At 38.9% G+C, this 16,916-nt stretch overlaps 1 protein-coding gene across 16 annotated transcripts in view; it reads right to left on the reverse strand.

Moving 5' to 3' along the window:
* Positions 1 to 16,916, reverse strand: part of MBNL2 (muscleblind like splicing regulator 2) — a 233,960-nt gene that overhangs the window by 36,400 nt on the left and 180,644 nt on the right. For all 16 annotated transcript variants that reach the window (XR_016313117.1, XM_089679995.1, XM_089679993.1 and 13 more), the window contains one exon: positions 2,057 to 2,221. Coding sequence is in view for 15 of the 16 variants with exons in the window: in XM_089679995.1 (XP_089536121.1) it covers positions 2,057 to 2,221 (165 nt within the window). In the remaining variant the exon portion in view is untranslated. The remainder of the gene's footprint in view (positions 1 to 2,056; positions 2,222 to 16,916) is intronic.

Consider the following 16,916-nt stretch of genomic DNA (forward strand, 5'->3'; position numbering starts at 1 on the left):
AATGATAAGTTACAGTATATGAAACTACGAATCTGTAAAGAACTTGGCCTAAAATTAGGTAATGGGTACTTCAGACCTTAAGTCTTTGTAGTAAGCGGGTTCAGGAGTGTTCTAATTCTTTATAGTCTTTATACAAATAGTCACTAACAAATATAGGAGCAAAGGAAGGGGTGAGGGAATTAAGAATAAGAGCAATTGTCCAGAAAACATAAAACATTGTTTTAATATAGCTGTAAGCAGTACATGCAATACTAAATGATATTTACAAGAATATGGGTATGATCAGCAAAAGAAAAGCAAGAAAGAAAATATAGCAGATTAGACACAGAAATGTAAAAGTAAATAAGTGACTTTCAGGGTCACTTACAGTTTTGCTAAAAAGTTTGCATACCCTGGCAGAAATTGTGAAATTTTGGCATTAATATTGAAAATACAATTGATCATGCAAAAACAAAAAAAATGCTTTTATTGAAGGATGATGATCATATGAAGCCATTTATTATCAAATAGTTGTTTGTCTCCTTTTTAAGTCATAATAACAGAAATCATCCAAATGGCCATGATCAAAAGTTTACATACCCCGGAATGTTTGGCCTTAAGCTTTGCTCAGTTTTTAGCAAAAAAGCCTTTTTGAAGTGAGAAAATTTTCTACTCACTCTGGCCAAAAAATGTAGTTACAGTGAAGCAGTAATATAGCAATGGTGGGAAAGGTCTAATTTGACAGGTGCAAACTGTATGTATATTAGAAAACAGTGTTTTTCCAAATTTAGAGCAGATTTCCAGATTTTAGGAACATTTAAATATTTGGTTTGGACCAATCTGGTTCAAAAGCGAATTATTTTCCCAACAGCTGCAGCGTCTGCATACGCTGTATAAACTGTATGTAGCCTCAGCTACATACAGTGTACAGTGCTGTGTTCTGGCGATGGGATGGGAAGTTCCCTCCCACTCTGAGAACAAAAGCAAGTCAGACTGGGTGCTGCTCAGCCATTCACAGCGAGCTTTGTATTCTATGAATGAATACAAAGCTTTCTCTGGATTGGCTGAGGCGGAGAGGTGGGCTTGGTTCAAACTATTTAAAATTCACTGAAACCTGAGGTTCTGCTTTAATTTACAGCATTTGGCACAATAGGTTTCCCATGGACAGCGGTTCTTTACATACTCTGAATACCCGATCTATGCTGTAATGTGCTCTGGTAACAAATCACAACAGTTACAATAATAATAAACTGTATGATCAGAACAAAACTATTGAGGCTGCAGAGCTGAAACTGGAATGACTTCTGGCTATAAACAGACAGATTCTGATGTACATCATCCTCCTAGTATTGATTCTAAGGTTAGGAAGAGAAGATAGGTTCAAACATTCTTTAGTCGAAATCCCCTTGATATTGTTTATTCTATTATTACTTCTTTTCAACACCTTTCAGCACCTAAAACAACATGTGGCTGTGACTGAATGACAACCCAAAAATGTCCAAGATACTACCACTGCCGCATGTTTACACGATTTCCAAATATAAAACATAATTTAAGCTGTTACACATAGAAAGGTATACCTGAGCCATTAAAAATATTATATTATACGTTGTATTAGAATACAAAAGTAAAATTGTTTCGCTCCTAGAAATATTGATAAGAATGAACCCATGTTTATTGGCAAAACATTTTGTTTTTTATCTGTGTAAATGTGTATATGGGGATATTAGTCTGCAAATCTCAGGTTACTTAGCAGATCCCACTGGCTTGGATAGTGACAATAACAGACTGATCTTTGCTTACAGCAACTACTAACCACTACAGTAAGCAAGCTCAAAAAAACACAAACACACATGTGCATAGTGATGTTGGTTCACACCTGTGTGCAAGCAAGGATTAAAAGACATGTCTATCCTGCAGCCTCTCAGTTTCTTTAGTCACTCTTTCCAGGAGAATGTTGTTTTACAGCAATTAATGGGAGCAGAAAAGAGAAGGAATTACAGCTATAACCAACACAGATAGTCAATCTGGGCAGATGTTTACAAGTGTCTATGCTCAGCATGTAAAGTGTACTCACCACTGGCTGCAGCTGTGTACCCGGGAACATGAACTGCATCTGCTGGGCAAGCATGGCAGCAGCTGTTTTCTGCTGAATAAGATTGTTCCTGCCATTTATTTCTAGCTGGGTTTTTAGATGCGTTGGCGGATGAAGATATTTGCAGTTCTCCCTTGAGCATCGTCCCTGAAAAAATATTGTACTGTTAGATCTGGCACTTTGTCTTTCAAATGAGATGCAGCGGGAATAAAACATCAGGCTATGTAAATTACACATGACATGAGAAAGCTCCCCCACTACTGACTCAAGCAGTCAGTTACAAAGGATCTGTGTTACTGACCATACAAGTGTGGGTCTCAGAAACAAACAGTAGTGGACTGGCCACAATGGTGTAGCTGAAGATGTCAGCTTGACAATTCTATTTCTGATGGTTTGCTGTTGCAATTTTTTATGGTGCATGATATTTGTGCAGTGGTTTATCAAACCCAAAATTTCAAGAAAAATACCCTTTAATGAATTTTAGAGCACACAGACACAATATAATAACCAATTTATTGGTAAAATATAAAAAATGGTTTTATGCTGATTAAATCGATACCTAACATTTTAAAACTGCTACGCCCGTGGACCAGTAACAAACTACGATACCTTAAAATCTTCAGGTGATGCTTTAAAAGCCTTTACAAATTATCAGTTTAGAGTTACACAGGGGGTCTGGAACTAGAATTGCTCTCACTCTGTCATTTGAAACAATACCCTCACCTGTTGTGCAATCACTGTTTACATATGCAAGCAGGACGGATGTGCATGTTCGCATTTGCACATAAGCAGGGGTGGACAGGGGCACTTAAAAAGGTTTTCATTTGTTATTTATTTTATTTAGATGTATTTTTTGACACTGTACCTTTATTTTTTTTGTTGCTATGGCAAGGGATAAACAACATATCTTATGATAGTATGGGCCGTGACAGTTTCCTCTTTATTGCGAGTTCTCATCTCTCTCCTGTGCCCTCCAAATCATCTAATCAAACTGAGATTTTTGTTTTTAAGTTTCGTACTACTTTAATATTATTAAAAGAGTACACATTTTAAAGTAAAATTCATTGTTGCTCAGTAAACGCACATTTGTTTCTGCCTCCACTAACCCTTCTTTTGCTGGGAGATGTTAGAAAACCCAGTCCAATTTTGCACTATAGACTGTAAGGTTTGCAAAGGATCTTTTCTAAAAATATAGATACTGTACCTGCATAAATGTTTATTAAAATTATATTTTCCTTAAAAATAATATTGTTATAGTGACACAGAAAAACAAAAAACTAAAATTGTTCAGAGTTTAAAAATAAAAAAAAGTATGAAAATGTAAAACAATAAAATGTAAAGATATGCAAAAGATGTGTAAATAAACGGCTAGCGCTTATAACCTTTACTGCTGCATCTATTCAGCATTATGCTAAAATTAGGCTTCTAAACTTAGTTTTAACCTGTGCTAGATTAACTAATTTGTATAGTGTATTAGAATTCTTTAGTATCTGTGGATCCCATTTGTTCATTGTGTGTGTCTGGGTATGGTGTGTGGTGTTAATTTATTGTGTTTTTTTTGTTGTTAGTATAGTTAGCTTTTTTTTGTTAACTTTATTTAATTTTAACAGCTTCCCACCCACCCGCAATGTACTGCAGCAGCTATGGCCGTACTAACACAGGGGGCTCGCAGCGCTCCCCCCCCCTCCGCTGTGGACACAGCGGAATGAAGATCCCGGTAAATGGATGATCACAATGTAAGCAAAGCTGTTATGCATCAATCCCGTTCATAACAGCTGTTTCTCTTCCTTGGCCCACAGCTGTCACATGATACATGGGGACAATCACAGATCCTATCCTATTCCTGTACCAAGTGACCAGCTCCAGCCAATCACAGATCACTATCTTGAGCTGTCAAAAACCTACTTCATTCATGACAGTTCATGATTGAGTTAGGTTTATGACAGCAAGCTTTGCATTGCAGGAGAAATTATCTTTATTTCTCCGGCAAAGCAAAGTGTAAAAAAAAAAAAAAAAAAAAAAACACCCCTGGACCCCCCCCCCCCCCCAAACAGTAGTAAACTGTTACTATGGTAACATTGTGCTATTCTGATAAAATTATAGGAAAAAAACACCCTTAAACTTTTTTTTGTAAAAAATTCTCAATATGGTATTTAAAATGTTTCTTTTCTTTTTTTAACTACTTACTGACCGCTTACCTGCATTTTGCGGGCGAGCAGCGGCTCTGGGCAAAGCGACATAATCTTAAGACCTATTTTGGGTGTGAACGCGCCTGCGCCAATGGGTGTGAACGCGGCACCGAATAAAAGCACCACATTTTACATGCACACGATAGATTAGCACATTTAACCCTCTGATCGCCCCTATTAACCCTTTGATCGCTCCGTCACCCTGCTGTGCCATTAACACAGTGTCAGTAGAATTTTTCACTGATCACTGTATTCCTGCCACTAGCAACATCAGATAGCATCCGGGTCAGTTAACGCCCCTCCCAGCCAGGATCAGCTAGCGTTAGATTGCCCACACACTATCACACTCATGTTATAGGTCGCTGATCACTGCCATTACTAGTATAGTGTTTGTACGGATCAAGATATTGATCACAAACAGAACTATACTAGTGCCTCCTTCGTATAGTGTCCCCAAAAACGCAGTGTTAGCAGGATCAACCCTGTTCACTGCCAGCACTAGTGGTTAGCCTCTCCGCTCTTTTTAATGGGAGATTTGTAGCAATTGATTGTGGGCCAAAGCAATTTATACGCACAATACATTGCCGCCCACCCAAATTCACCTCTTGTCAGACAATTCGCATGGAAACCTATCACGGCTTCTGAATATAAAACTTTTTTGGGCCTAACCCTCAACATGGGCATTACAAAAAAGAATGAATTGTGGTCATATTGATTCACAGACCCGATCCATCATATGCCCATGTTATCTGTTACATATATGCCCAACATGGACCAGCAATGTACTGGTACGTCGCTGGACTGAATGGTCAGGGATGTTGGATTCCTATCGGACTTTGTCCCCTATGTGATGAAAAAAAATTAAAAAAAAGTTTTGTTTTTTTTTTATTGTAAAAAATGAAAGTTGCACCCAAGCACATACCCACCCCCCCAAAAAAAAAAAAAAATATAGGAGGCCCCCACCCCCACATATACATACAAACGTAAAAGCACATGCAGGGGCGCCTACGCATGAAACCGCCAATTGCGATACATGTTACCTATCACTGCGCACGCCAGAATGAGAGCAATAATGCTAGCACCAGACCGCCTCCATAATGCTAAACATGTGCGCTATAAGGAGCTTTAAAAGTGTTGACTTGTAGAAAATATAGAGTACTAAAGTCCGTCGCCATCTCACGATCGCGCACAAATTTACGGTTTGACAAGTTGGATATCGATTTACTTGGTGCAACCTCATCTTTTATATTTTACAAAAAAATAGGGTAATTTATTGCTTTTTTTTGTGCCCTAAAATTAACTTACTCGTATTCTTTACTAAAATTTTGCATTAAAATCATGCTACATAAAAAATTGGAACTACCACTATTTTATTCTCTAGGGTCTCTGCTTTCAGAAAATATATAATATTTGGGGGTAATCTTCAGGCCTAAAATTATTTTTTAAACATGTGCAAAAAAAAAAGCAAAAATGGCTCTGGGAATGAAAGGGATAAAGTATAAGCCCTGACCCACCCTTTCTGGAGGTGCAGCCAATAGTTCATCACACTGCAAGGTATCTCCCCTCTCTGCTAGTCCCCGGGTGCGGTGCTGAAGAGAGGCAGGGAGGGGAGGAGGAGATAAACAACGCAATGTTAAAAATATTACACGTTTAAGTTGCCATAATGACTCTTGTTTTTAAAAGCCCCGACATTCCTAAAAACACCGTAAACAAAAATGTTATTTTTCAAAATTTTCGGTCTTTTTTTGTTTATGGCACAAAAAGTAAAAACCACAGAGGTGATCAAATACCACCAAAAGAAAGCTCTATTTGTGTGAAAAAAAGGACATAAATTTCATTTCGGAGCAGCATTGCACGACCGCGCAATTATCAGTTGAAATAGCACAGCGCCGAACAGCAAAAAATGGCCTGGTCATGAAGGGAGGTAAATCTTCCGGAGAGCAAGTGATTTATACTCTCACAGTCTGTATATACACTGAGATGTCACTGTCACATTATAGCTACATAGTTAGTCTGGCTGAAAAAAAACAAAATTCCATCCAGTTCAACCATTAAAAAAAAAAAAAGTTATAATCCTACACCCACAGCTGATCCAGAGGAAGGAAAAAAAACAAACAAAAAAAAAAAAAACCCCAAAACAGAAAAGTATGAACCAATTTGCTCCTGCAAGGTAAAAAATTCCTTCCTGATCCTCCGAGAGGCAATCGGATATTCCCTGGATCAACTTTACCTATAAATGTTAGTAACAAATTATATTCTGTGTATCCAAGAAAGAATCCAGGCCTTCTTTAAAGTAATCCACTGAGCTGGCCAGAATCAAGTCTTGAGGGAGTCTATTCCACATTTTCACAGCTCTCACTGTGAAGAACCCTTTCCCTATTTGGAGATTAATTTTCTTTTCCTCCAGATGTAAAGCATGCCCACTTGTCCTCTGTAATGACGTCAAGGTGAATAACTCTACACCGAGTTCACTATATGAACCACTGATGTATTTATACATGTTGATCATATCCCCTTAATCTCCTCTTCTCAAGAGAGAATAAATTCAGTTCCGCTAATCTTTCCTCATAGCTGAGCTCCTCCATGCCTCTTATCAGTTTGGTTGCCCTTCTCTGTACTTTCTCCAATTCCCCAATGTTCTTTTTGTAAATTGGTGCCCAAAACTGAACTGCATATTCCAGATGAGGTCTTACTAATGATTTGTACAGGGGTAATATGATATCTCTCTCTCTGGAGTCTATACCTCTTTTAATACAAGAGAGGATTTTGTTCGCTTTAGAAACCGCAGCTTGGCATTGCATGCCATTATTAAGCTTGTGATCTACCAGATCTCCCAGATCCTCCTCCACCATTGATTCCCCCAGTTGTACCCCCCCTAGTATGTATGATGCATGCATATTCTTAACCCCAAGTGCATCACCTTACATTTATCTACATTAAACTTCATTTGCCACATAGTTGCCCAATTAAACAGTGCATTGAGGTCAGCTTGTAAATTGGAGACATCCTGTAAGGACGTTATTCCACGGCATAGCTTGGTGTCATCTGCAAAGACTGAAATGGGATTTTTAATCCCAGACCCTATATTGTTTATAAATATATTAAAAAGTAAGGGTCCCAACACTGAACCTTGGGGTACACCACTGACAACCCTAGACCATTCAGAGTATGAATCATTAACCACTACTCTCTGAATACGATCTTTTAGCCAGTTTTCTATCCATTTACATACGGATTTTTCGAAGCCTGTAGACTTTACCTTACACATTAAGTCCCTAAAAATTAGAAACAATGGCTTTGAAATAACAGAGCTCAATTTTTTAAGGACCTGTGGGTGTATGCCATCCGGTCCAGGTGCTTTATTCTGTCTAAATATTTCTGGATCATATTAATTTGAGCCAATGCTCGGACCGGACCTTTTTACTATTTATTTGAAAAATTTTTGGGGGGTTTGTCCTGTTATCTTTTGCAATCTGTCGTTCGTTTCCAATTTTTGCGGCCTTTATTTCCTTTTTGCATATTATGTTTATATTCTTTGTAATGTTTAAATGATGATAGCATTCCTTCATTTTTATATTTAATAAAAGCTCTTTTCTTATTATCTATAGCTTTTTTAACTTTGGCCATAAGCCACATAGGTTTGATTTTTAGCTTTTTAAACTTGTTGCCCATGGGAATATATTTTGCAGTGTGTTCACATACAGTCTTTTTGAAGAACTCCCATTTCTGTGTTGTGTTCATCGATGCTAATAGTCCCCCCCAGTCCAAGTCTTGGAGAGCAGCTCTCAGCCTTGGAAAATTAGCTCTCTTAATGTTGAGTTTTTTATTTTTCCTGTATGTGCTTGTTGTTTACAGCTAACAATGGTCACTGCTACCCAGATGTTGTTTTATATAGACATTCGTAAAAAGCTCTGCATGGGTTGAGATTACCAGGTCCAGCAAAGCATCATTCGTAGTTGGGGCCTCTATGAACTGTACCATAAAATTGTCCTGCAGTAGGTTTATACATTTTTGCCCTTTTAACAGTTCCTGCAGTACCATTACTCCAGTCAATTTTTCGGGTAGTTAAAATCCTCCATTATTATCACTGATTATGGGGACATTAGCGGTATAAATAGACCGCTGATGTCTCCCATTTGCTGTAGATGGGGATCTCCTTCTCCCCAGGTACCAGTCACTCCACTCCAGAAGTGTTCAGTCCTGAAAAGTCCATGTTTATTCACAGCCACAAGGAGGTTGATGAACATGAGAGTCATGTTTGTTAATTTCCCCATTTGAACACAGGACCTATGAAAGCCCTTTGATTGCCATTACAATTTACATACTGTATAATACTGGCCACCTAGGATGGAGTAGTGCTATGAAATATTGGGAGTCATTTGAAATTTGTAAAAAGTTTGCATATTTAAAAAGAAAATACTAGTGTTTGTCTCATGTATTAAATCAACATTTACTGGCAGAAAATGTGAAAACAGATGTATGAAATACTTGTGCTTGAAGCCATCTTAGGGACTTTTTTTTTTCCAGAGCAGCTCCCTTTCACACTTTAACATATCACAGGTTGATGAAAGGCCTCTTCTACATGCCAAAATGAGGTTCTGGACACAACATCCTGACAGATGGCCACCTCGGCTTTATTTCAGTATATTAACAGATCTTCATGTATCAGATAGCTAAGCTGCTCATGGGCAGTCTGGGCTACTTTATCCTCCTGAGCAAATATCTTCTGAGTCAGCTTTGTGTCTCAGCTGGCCGTAAGGAGAAGATGAGTAAAGTTTACAGACTCTGGCTTCTATTAAAGGATACTATATTCATTTAAGAAAATTACCTGCACATAATGACAGAATGAATGGGTCAAGAAAAACTTGCTGAAACAAAATTACTACAGATGAATATGGCTGCAGTTTAGAACATACCGTTTCTGACTCTGCTGATAGCCAGTGCTGTTCAAACATGTCCATGTTAGAGTCATCAACAATGAGGCTGAACCTGCTGAAAACTGGCAAATAACCCGAATACGGACACCATTGAAGTAAAGCTACACTCCTGGCATTAAAATAGGGGCTGGGAATTCCTAATTACATCACTGACCAAATTTGGTTAATGACGTCACCCAGGATTCCCTTCGGTATATTTAAATTACCACATTTTAGAATCTGTAATTTAGAGGTGGGAGTGCGGCATGTATAGATTGGTGGGCAACAGGTTTATTTCAAAAGCCACAAGCGTGTGATCGTATTCTAATTCATTACAGTATTTTTAATATAGTGTGTTTTTTACTTTTTACCATTGTGAGAATGGTTAACAGGGCACTAATGTACTCCTGTTCTCATTACTCTGGGAGAGGGTGGATACAGTATATGGTTGCCTCCTTATTATAAAGGGGGTTTGCAGATTACAGCTTTAATTGCCCCCCCCCCCAATTTACTATTAACCTCACTTGCTTTGGGGCACATGCAGTTGGAGAAGAGGCCTCTATTCCTCAACACTGGTTCGAAGGCACCCTGCTAGGTGGTTTGTGGGAGCTGGAGTTGCAAGGTACCCCATACACAGAGGGAACACCAGCCTAGTGCATTATCCTCAGATATCTTTCATTGATAGAATCAAGTAATGTATTATATACTCACAAACCAATGTGTGTACAAGCTTGTCAGAACTAATCCAGGTACAGACCGCCAGGATATCACACAGAGGAACAATAGGTCCAAAAGTCAAACACTTTTCGGGGGACGTGCCCTCTTCCTCAGAGCCAAAAAGACCTATAGCTTAGACTTGCACTTAAAAATCCAAATGATTTGGCATATGTATTTCAAGAGCACTTCCCACTTAACATGTGGGCAGGGACTGGCATGTTTAATTTTATGGAGCAAAACCAATTACTTCCATATCAGAATACATACATGCAATAAATACATGCATAAAATATATAAACTTATGTGCACAACATATGTAACAATTTCATCATCATACAAATCAAGGTAGTTAGATATGTGTGCTAGGTGAGGCTGTGTTCAACACCATCTAATACTCACATAAGAATCCAGAGAGTATGCTTAAAAAATAGTGCTATGAAGCAATTCTTGAAGTGTTAAGAATTACAGAAGCCCAAAATGCTGCCCTACTAATGCTGAAAGACATGGGGACATAATAGTACATGTGTGTGTTCCACAACTGCTGAACTCCCTTTCCTGGCAACCCAGTCTGCATGCCTGAATGTATCTGGTTGGAATCCCAAGCTGCAGTGGGGGGGCTGTTATTTTGGTGACAATTAATTGTCGAATTATAAGCCAGTCCCATATTAGTTTATAATTTAACTATGTACATAGATATCTGCTGACTTTAAATATCCAGATGCAGAATTAAATGCACATAATTACTATGTGCATTATTTTTGCATCATGTATTAAAAAAAAACAAAAAAAACTGAGAAGGGTTAGAACCCTCCCTTACTCTATCTAAAATTAAAAAGTAAGTTTTGTCTTTAGTTCTACTTTACTGAATGATCACTTAGCTTAGAGAAAGTTAAAGCGGTGTCCACTAATATCATGTAATTAAGTGCAAGCAAAAGTATATATTTTTTAATTTCTCTTGTACTGGAGTTTATGAAATAAACACTGATTTGCCTTATTCAAGCTAGGTAAACATTGACTTTACAAAGTGAACACTCTCTACTGCTGTAGCAAATCAACCCACTAACTTGCCATTTCCCAGCAGCTGGAAGGCTGCAGGAAAAAAAAAAAAATTACAATTACATATGTTAGTTTAAATACTTGTTCTGTCCTGTGGTGAAATAACATAACCAAAGGCTGTCATGTATAAACCAATCCCACAAAACACTGACCCTTTTGATATAGCAAAAACAGTGACAACAGTATATACAGTACTTATTAGTACCCCACTTATTCTCATCTGCAACAGGTCTTAAAGTGTTACTAAACCCAGGACCCTGCATTCACTATATCTGGTCTCCCACAGTACACACAACATGGAAGTGCAATTATTTTAGCAAATATAACTGCTAAATACCTTTTCTCATCAGCAGTTACAGTAGTCTTGTGACTTCTATCAGTGTCCAGCAGAGCACTGGTTAAAGCATGTAGGAGAAGTTTTCATTCTCCTCCAACTACCCTATGAAATTTCATAACCCCTGACCCTCTGTCTGGACAGAGTTGATTGGCCCTGTGCTGATCACATGCACCCTTCCAAGAAAAAGAAAAATTCTCTAGCAGTACACACAAAACGGAGCATGTGCAAAGTGTCCCAGAGGCTGTGTTCTATCAGAAGATGAAATGGAGAACATGGAAGAAAGGGAGGATCAGAGAAGACAGGATCAAACAGCCTTTTTACACAATGCAGAGGATTAACCCCTTAAGTTCCACAATGAGTATAACAGCATGCTTTATTGCATATACAGACTGATTTTACTGTTGTGGGCTTAGTAACACATTAATGGCTGTAGCTTGATATTCTCCTGATGCTATAAAAACACAAATGAAGGAGAAGCCATGGGTAGAGAATGGGGTCCATATACACATAAAACATTAAGTGGACCTCAATTATTTAAATATCCTAAACCACGGATGTCAAACTGGCTGCCCTCCAGCTGCTGTCAAACTACAAGTTCCATGAGGCATTGCAAGATTGACAGTTACAAGCATGACTCCCAAAGGCATAGGCATGATGGAATTTGTAGTTTCACAACAGCTGGAGGGCCGCCAGTTTGACACCCCTTACTATCTATCCTTTCACAAACCAATCAGATTCAAACCTGACCTCAAAAATCAGGTGAATGAAAGTGAGACTGATTGGACCCTGTGGAGTAATAGAAGCAGTTCTTATGTAATATATGTCCTGTATATACATGTTGTCACTTCAGTGGAATTATGGCACAGATGGTGTAGCAGTGGTATAAAGGAATCAGGATTCATGACAAAGTCCACCACTTGCATTACTGTGGCCTTTGTTCTAACCAAAGAAACCAACATACAGTATACAGCAATTACATTGAATATACAAACTAATCAAATAACTCATTTTTTTCTTTTGGTGAGTTAGTGATATCCTGTACTTATACAATATGATCACTTATTAAAAAGTAAGATTGTTCAATAGGATTGATTTAGTAAAGCATAAGAGAATGTTTACATGGCAAAGATGATGTTCATTTAACTAATAAGGTGAAGCTATATTGACATTTAAGGATGAACCCAAATGCAGCACTTCATGAATAGTATTGGTAGAATCCCCAGCCATTTAAACTAAGAGGCAATGTTTACCTGACATTACTGACCATATATGACCACATGGCGATATTTGGTCAATGACGTCACTTGGGAGAACCTGCTATTTAATTTTAGCAGAGGAGTCTGGGAGATGTAATTTGGCAACAAGAGTGGATGAACAGTATTTATCGAATGGCGTGAATGTTTACTTTTGACGGGTGCTGAGCATGGCCCATCAGGAATGAGATGGATCTGCATGGCTGGATGACAAGACTGTTGTTGCATCCACATCACAAAACATTTTTTTAAAATAAAGTATGTGTCAAAAACGGTCTTTATTCACGTTACCTTTTTTTTTTTTGGATGGGTACTGTGAACCCCCTTATTCACATATTGGGGCCTTCCCGACTGCAATAAGTCCTCATCCTCACACCGCAACAACCACCAGGCCATGGGTTTGGGAAAGAGGTCCTTATGCTCATCAACATGGGATTTATAAGATTCATACCAAACGGGTTTGGTACAGAACTGGGGGGGCACACCAGGTTTTATTTTTCTCTCTTTTGTATGGAGTTCCCCTTGACATCTATATCAGATCCTCATTTAGGATAAGAGTCTGATACTGATGAAGGGAATCCTGGGCCATTTGTTTACAAACACACGTAAAGCAGCTGAGGCTGGCATTTGCTGTCAATTTAAACAGCATTTATTTTTCTTTACAAGTGTCAGTTTTTCTGCAGTAGGTTGTTTGTACAGATGTGCCACTTCACAGGCAGGTTAAGGGTGATCCCCAGAAATGTTATTTAAAGGATTTTTTAAAATTTAACGCTGTTCTAAAAGCACTATTAAAACAGCTGCTCCCCATCAAATGTTCCCTAAGGTGGTGCTCTGCTCCCTATGGCATTTGTTTCACAATCCCTTGCCTATCAGCCTAGAAAATGGCAACAGTTTTTTTTTAAATTCAGCTCCAATCGAGTTCAATGGGGTTTGGCTTTAGCACCTGAACTTTAGTCATGGTCTGCGACTTGAACTGAAGTCAGGTACATTTAGCTCATTCCTATGGACTTTGAATACCAAATTATATGTGAGATAAAGTTTTTGTAGATGGAGCTTTCGTTTGAATGCAATTTGATTAATTGAAATGAACAACTCTTTATTCACTAAGCAAAGAGTGAACATTCTCTGTTCCTTTATTACTTACTCAAATCATGAATACATTTGAAGCCTAATTCCAGCTTTGTCATCAAGTAGTTTGTTTGAGCCAAGGTGGCCCAAATGAACTATTTCCCTTACTAATGCATGGGGCTGATGTTGGAGCAGTATAAACTGTATGTAGCTTTAGTCATATACAGCATACAACACCGTGTTCTGGCAGTGGTACGAGGACTTCCTGTCCTGTCCTGTTCCAGGAACAAAATCAAGTCAGGGTGAGTGCTGCTTAGCCATTTACAGAAATCCCTGTATTTTTATCAACAAATACAAGACTTCTTCTGATTGGCTGAGGTGGAGATCATGACCTCATCTGTCCATCTCTCCACCCAGCCATTGTATTCATTGATAAAAATACAAGGCTTCTTGTGAATGGCTGAGCAGCTCTCAGCCGGACTCTAGTTTGTTTTGGAATGCTACATATTGTTTAGGGATGCTGCATACAGTTTATACAGCACTGACAGTGGCTTCATGTATTAGTAAAGGAAATATTTCTTTACGGCCAGCTTGGCCCAAGCAAACTGCTTAAAGTGATAGGAAAGCTGCACCTAAGCCCCCTCTCGATCCAGTGTTGTGCACTGGAGTCTCGGCTATCCTAGGACTCCCTCTTCTCACTGGCTGAGACAGCAGTGGGAGCCATTGGCTCCTGCTGCTGTCAATCACAGCCAATGAGAAGTGAGAGGGGGTGGGGCCGAGCCACGGCTCTATGTGCGAATGGACACATAGAGCAGGGGCTTGGGAACGCACTTGCTCAGGTGCCCCCATAGCAAGCTGCTAGCTGTGGGGCATCTGACAGGAGGGAGGGGACAGGAGCACTGGTGGGGGACCAGAGAAGAAGAGCATCGGGGCTGCTCTGTGCAAAACCACCACACAGAGCAGGTAAGTAGAACACATTTTTTTAAATTTTTTTAATTTAAGCCTTTAGTATCACTTTAAGTAGTTCACAGTACTTCTTTTATATCCACAATAGCAACCTTCTACGTTGCCCCAAATTAGCAACCAGATGAAAACTGCACTAATAAATGCTGTTTGGAAAATAAAAGCTTCTCCTGTGGTGGCATAAAAACAGTAGCTTATTAACAAGCATCTATATTTTTCTTTAATTACACATACTGGCAGAGAGGCAAAACCATGTTTAAAGGGCATCTACTTCTGGTCTGCAAGAAAAAAAATTGTATTTTCTACATTTTGCATATTTTATCCTAAAGAGCATTTTGTTTGTGAGACACAGTTACATACAGTCCACTAGTTTGCACTATACTTCATTGTTTATAGTATCAAGTATAAACTGACTAGTTTTCAACCTGCATGAGTTCTAAAATCCCCCATACTAATGTTTTTGATGCCCTCTCCTCTTGCAGAATTGGATTTTTTTTGAGGGTCAGGAGTGGGGGGGATACCAAGTCTTAGGAATATCTACCTTCACTTCCAGATTACTGGCCTAGGCCAGAAGCACATGTACTGTGCCTGCAGTCATCAGGGGGGCAAATGGTTATTCATGGTTTTTGCAGACACCTCTGATGATGCAGCATGGTGCATGCATGCATGTCATTGTGGGCCTGCAGCACAACCTGGAAGAAGCTAGCCTCCCTGGTGATGTTAGAAGAAGAATGCAGTGCAGGGCTGGGTGTGCTGCAGTGAAGAGGCAGATAGCCAGGGAACACTGTTCAATAGCCAGGCTTGTGAGTATGCTTTTGGGGAACAACTCAGCTATACAGGTAAGAGGGGAGGGAACAAAATAGGCAAGGGAGGTTATGTTCCTCCATAAGTTTGTATCTCAGACCTGTTGATCTCCTGCAGTCTCTTTGCAGCCATTTTGGGTTTAAATTACATGCATGTTCCCCAGCAATGGCTGCACAAGAGTTCTGAGGGTGTGGTGATGGTGACAACTGTGCAAGATGTGTATTGAAGCATCCACTTTTCTTAATGGGAGGCCAGTGTGACAAGGTAATTCCCACAGAAGCACAAATGGAAGACAGAAGCAGGGTATTGTTACCCTACAACAGGAACGGAACAAACAAAGCCTTGACTTTGACCTTCATGACAAGATCACTAGGTATCAATTTAATGAAAGATGAAGATTTACAATTATTGAAAATTATTTTAATTAACACTAACTTAATAAAACTTCAAGGCCGAGATTATACTTCAATTGAAATATCAGTTTATGTGATGCTGGCCTTTAAAACATTTTCTTGGTACTGAAGTGCGCTGCAGTATGATTTGATGGCATTATGTTTCATGTTTTGGTTGCAATGAAACATAAATTAGAATAGAGCACAGAGGTCATATATTTGTTTGGATGTGTGGTGTTCCTAAGCAACAATTTCCATTAGAACTCATGGGAAACAAGATTTACAGATCACTGATGCTCTGTGCAGTAACATACAATACTCTCTTACAGTGTTTCTCAACCTTTTTTCAGTCAAGGCAGCCTTTAAAATTATGGCCAATCTCAAGGCACCCAATTCTAAAATGTAAAAAAATAATTCTATTAGTTTTACATAATGCGTCAACATCCACACATGAAGGACACTCAACCTTAGTGGTGATTTATTCTTCCAAATCAAATCCACTTTTGCACACTGGTATTGACTAGTACTCCAATGTTTCTCTTCTCGACAAGTTTTTCTCCATCGCTCAGCTAATGTGACCCCAGTGATGACGGAGAGGAGCAGGGGAGGGTCAAACAAGGATGCTGTGCAACATCCTCCTTCTCAACTGATGATATAATTGGTTGTTGGGATGCCAGTGGCACAATCATGCACAAAGAAAAACCATGGCTTTGTGTAACTACAAGGCAAGCTTGAACCACCTCTGGCTTGTACACAATTTTTGAGCAATTTTTTTTTTTTTTAGTATTTTGGCAAGACACCCCCAAAGAGGGATGAATAGGAAATGATAGGGATGAATGGTACTACATGAAAAATGCGTAAACACAACTTTTACGATGATGTAAATATAGCCTTAAAGTGCAACTAGGACCAGGTTATGGATGTTGAAATATTAACAGCCTTAAATAAGCTTTAAAGCCCAACTCCATGAAATTGAAAAAAAAAAAAATCCATCCATGCTGGTTAAGGCTATTGGATTGCAGAACAGATGCAAACACTTACCTTATGCCCTGTTCTGGTGCTCTTGTACTCTACCTGAAACTATGGTCTGTGGCAGGAGCCTCAATGTCATGTACAATTTAGGGACATTAATTCTGTATTGTATGCT

Source organism: Staurois parvus, unplaced genomic scaffold (genome assembly GCF_062004578.1).
Source record: "Staurois parvus isolate SC_StPar_1 unplaced genomic scaffold, SC_StPar_1.0 ptg000233l, whole genome shotgun sequence".
Lineage (NCBI taxonomy): Eukaryota > Metazoa > Chordata > Amphibia > Anura > Ranidae > Staurois > Staurois parvus.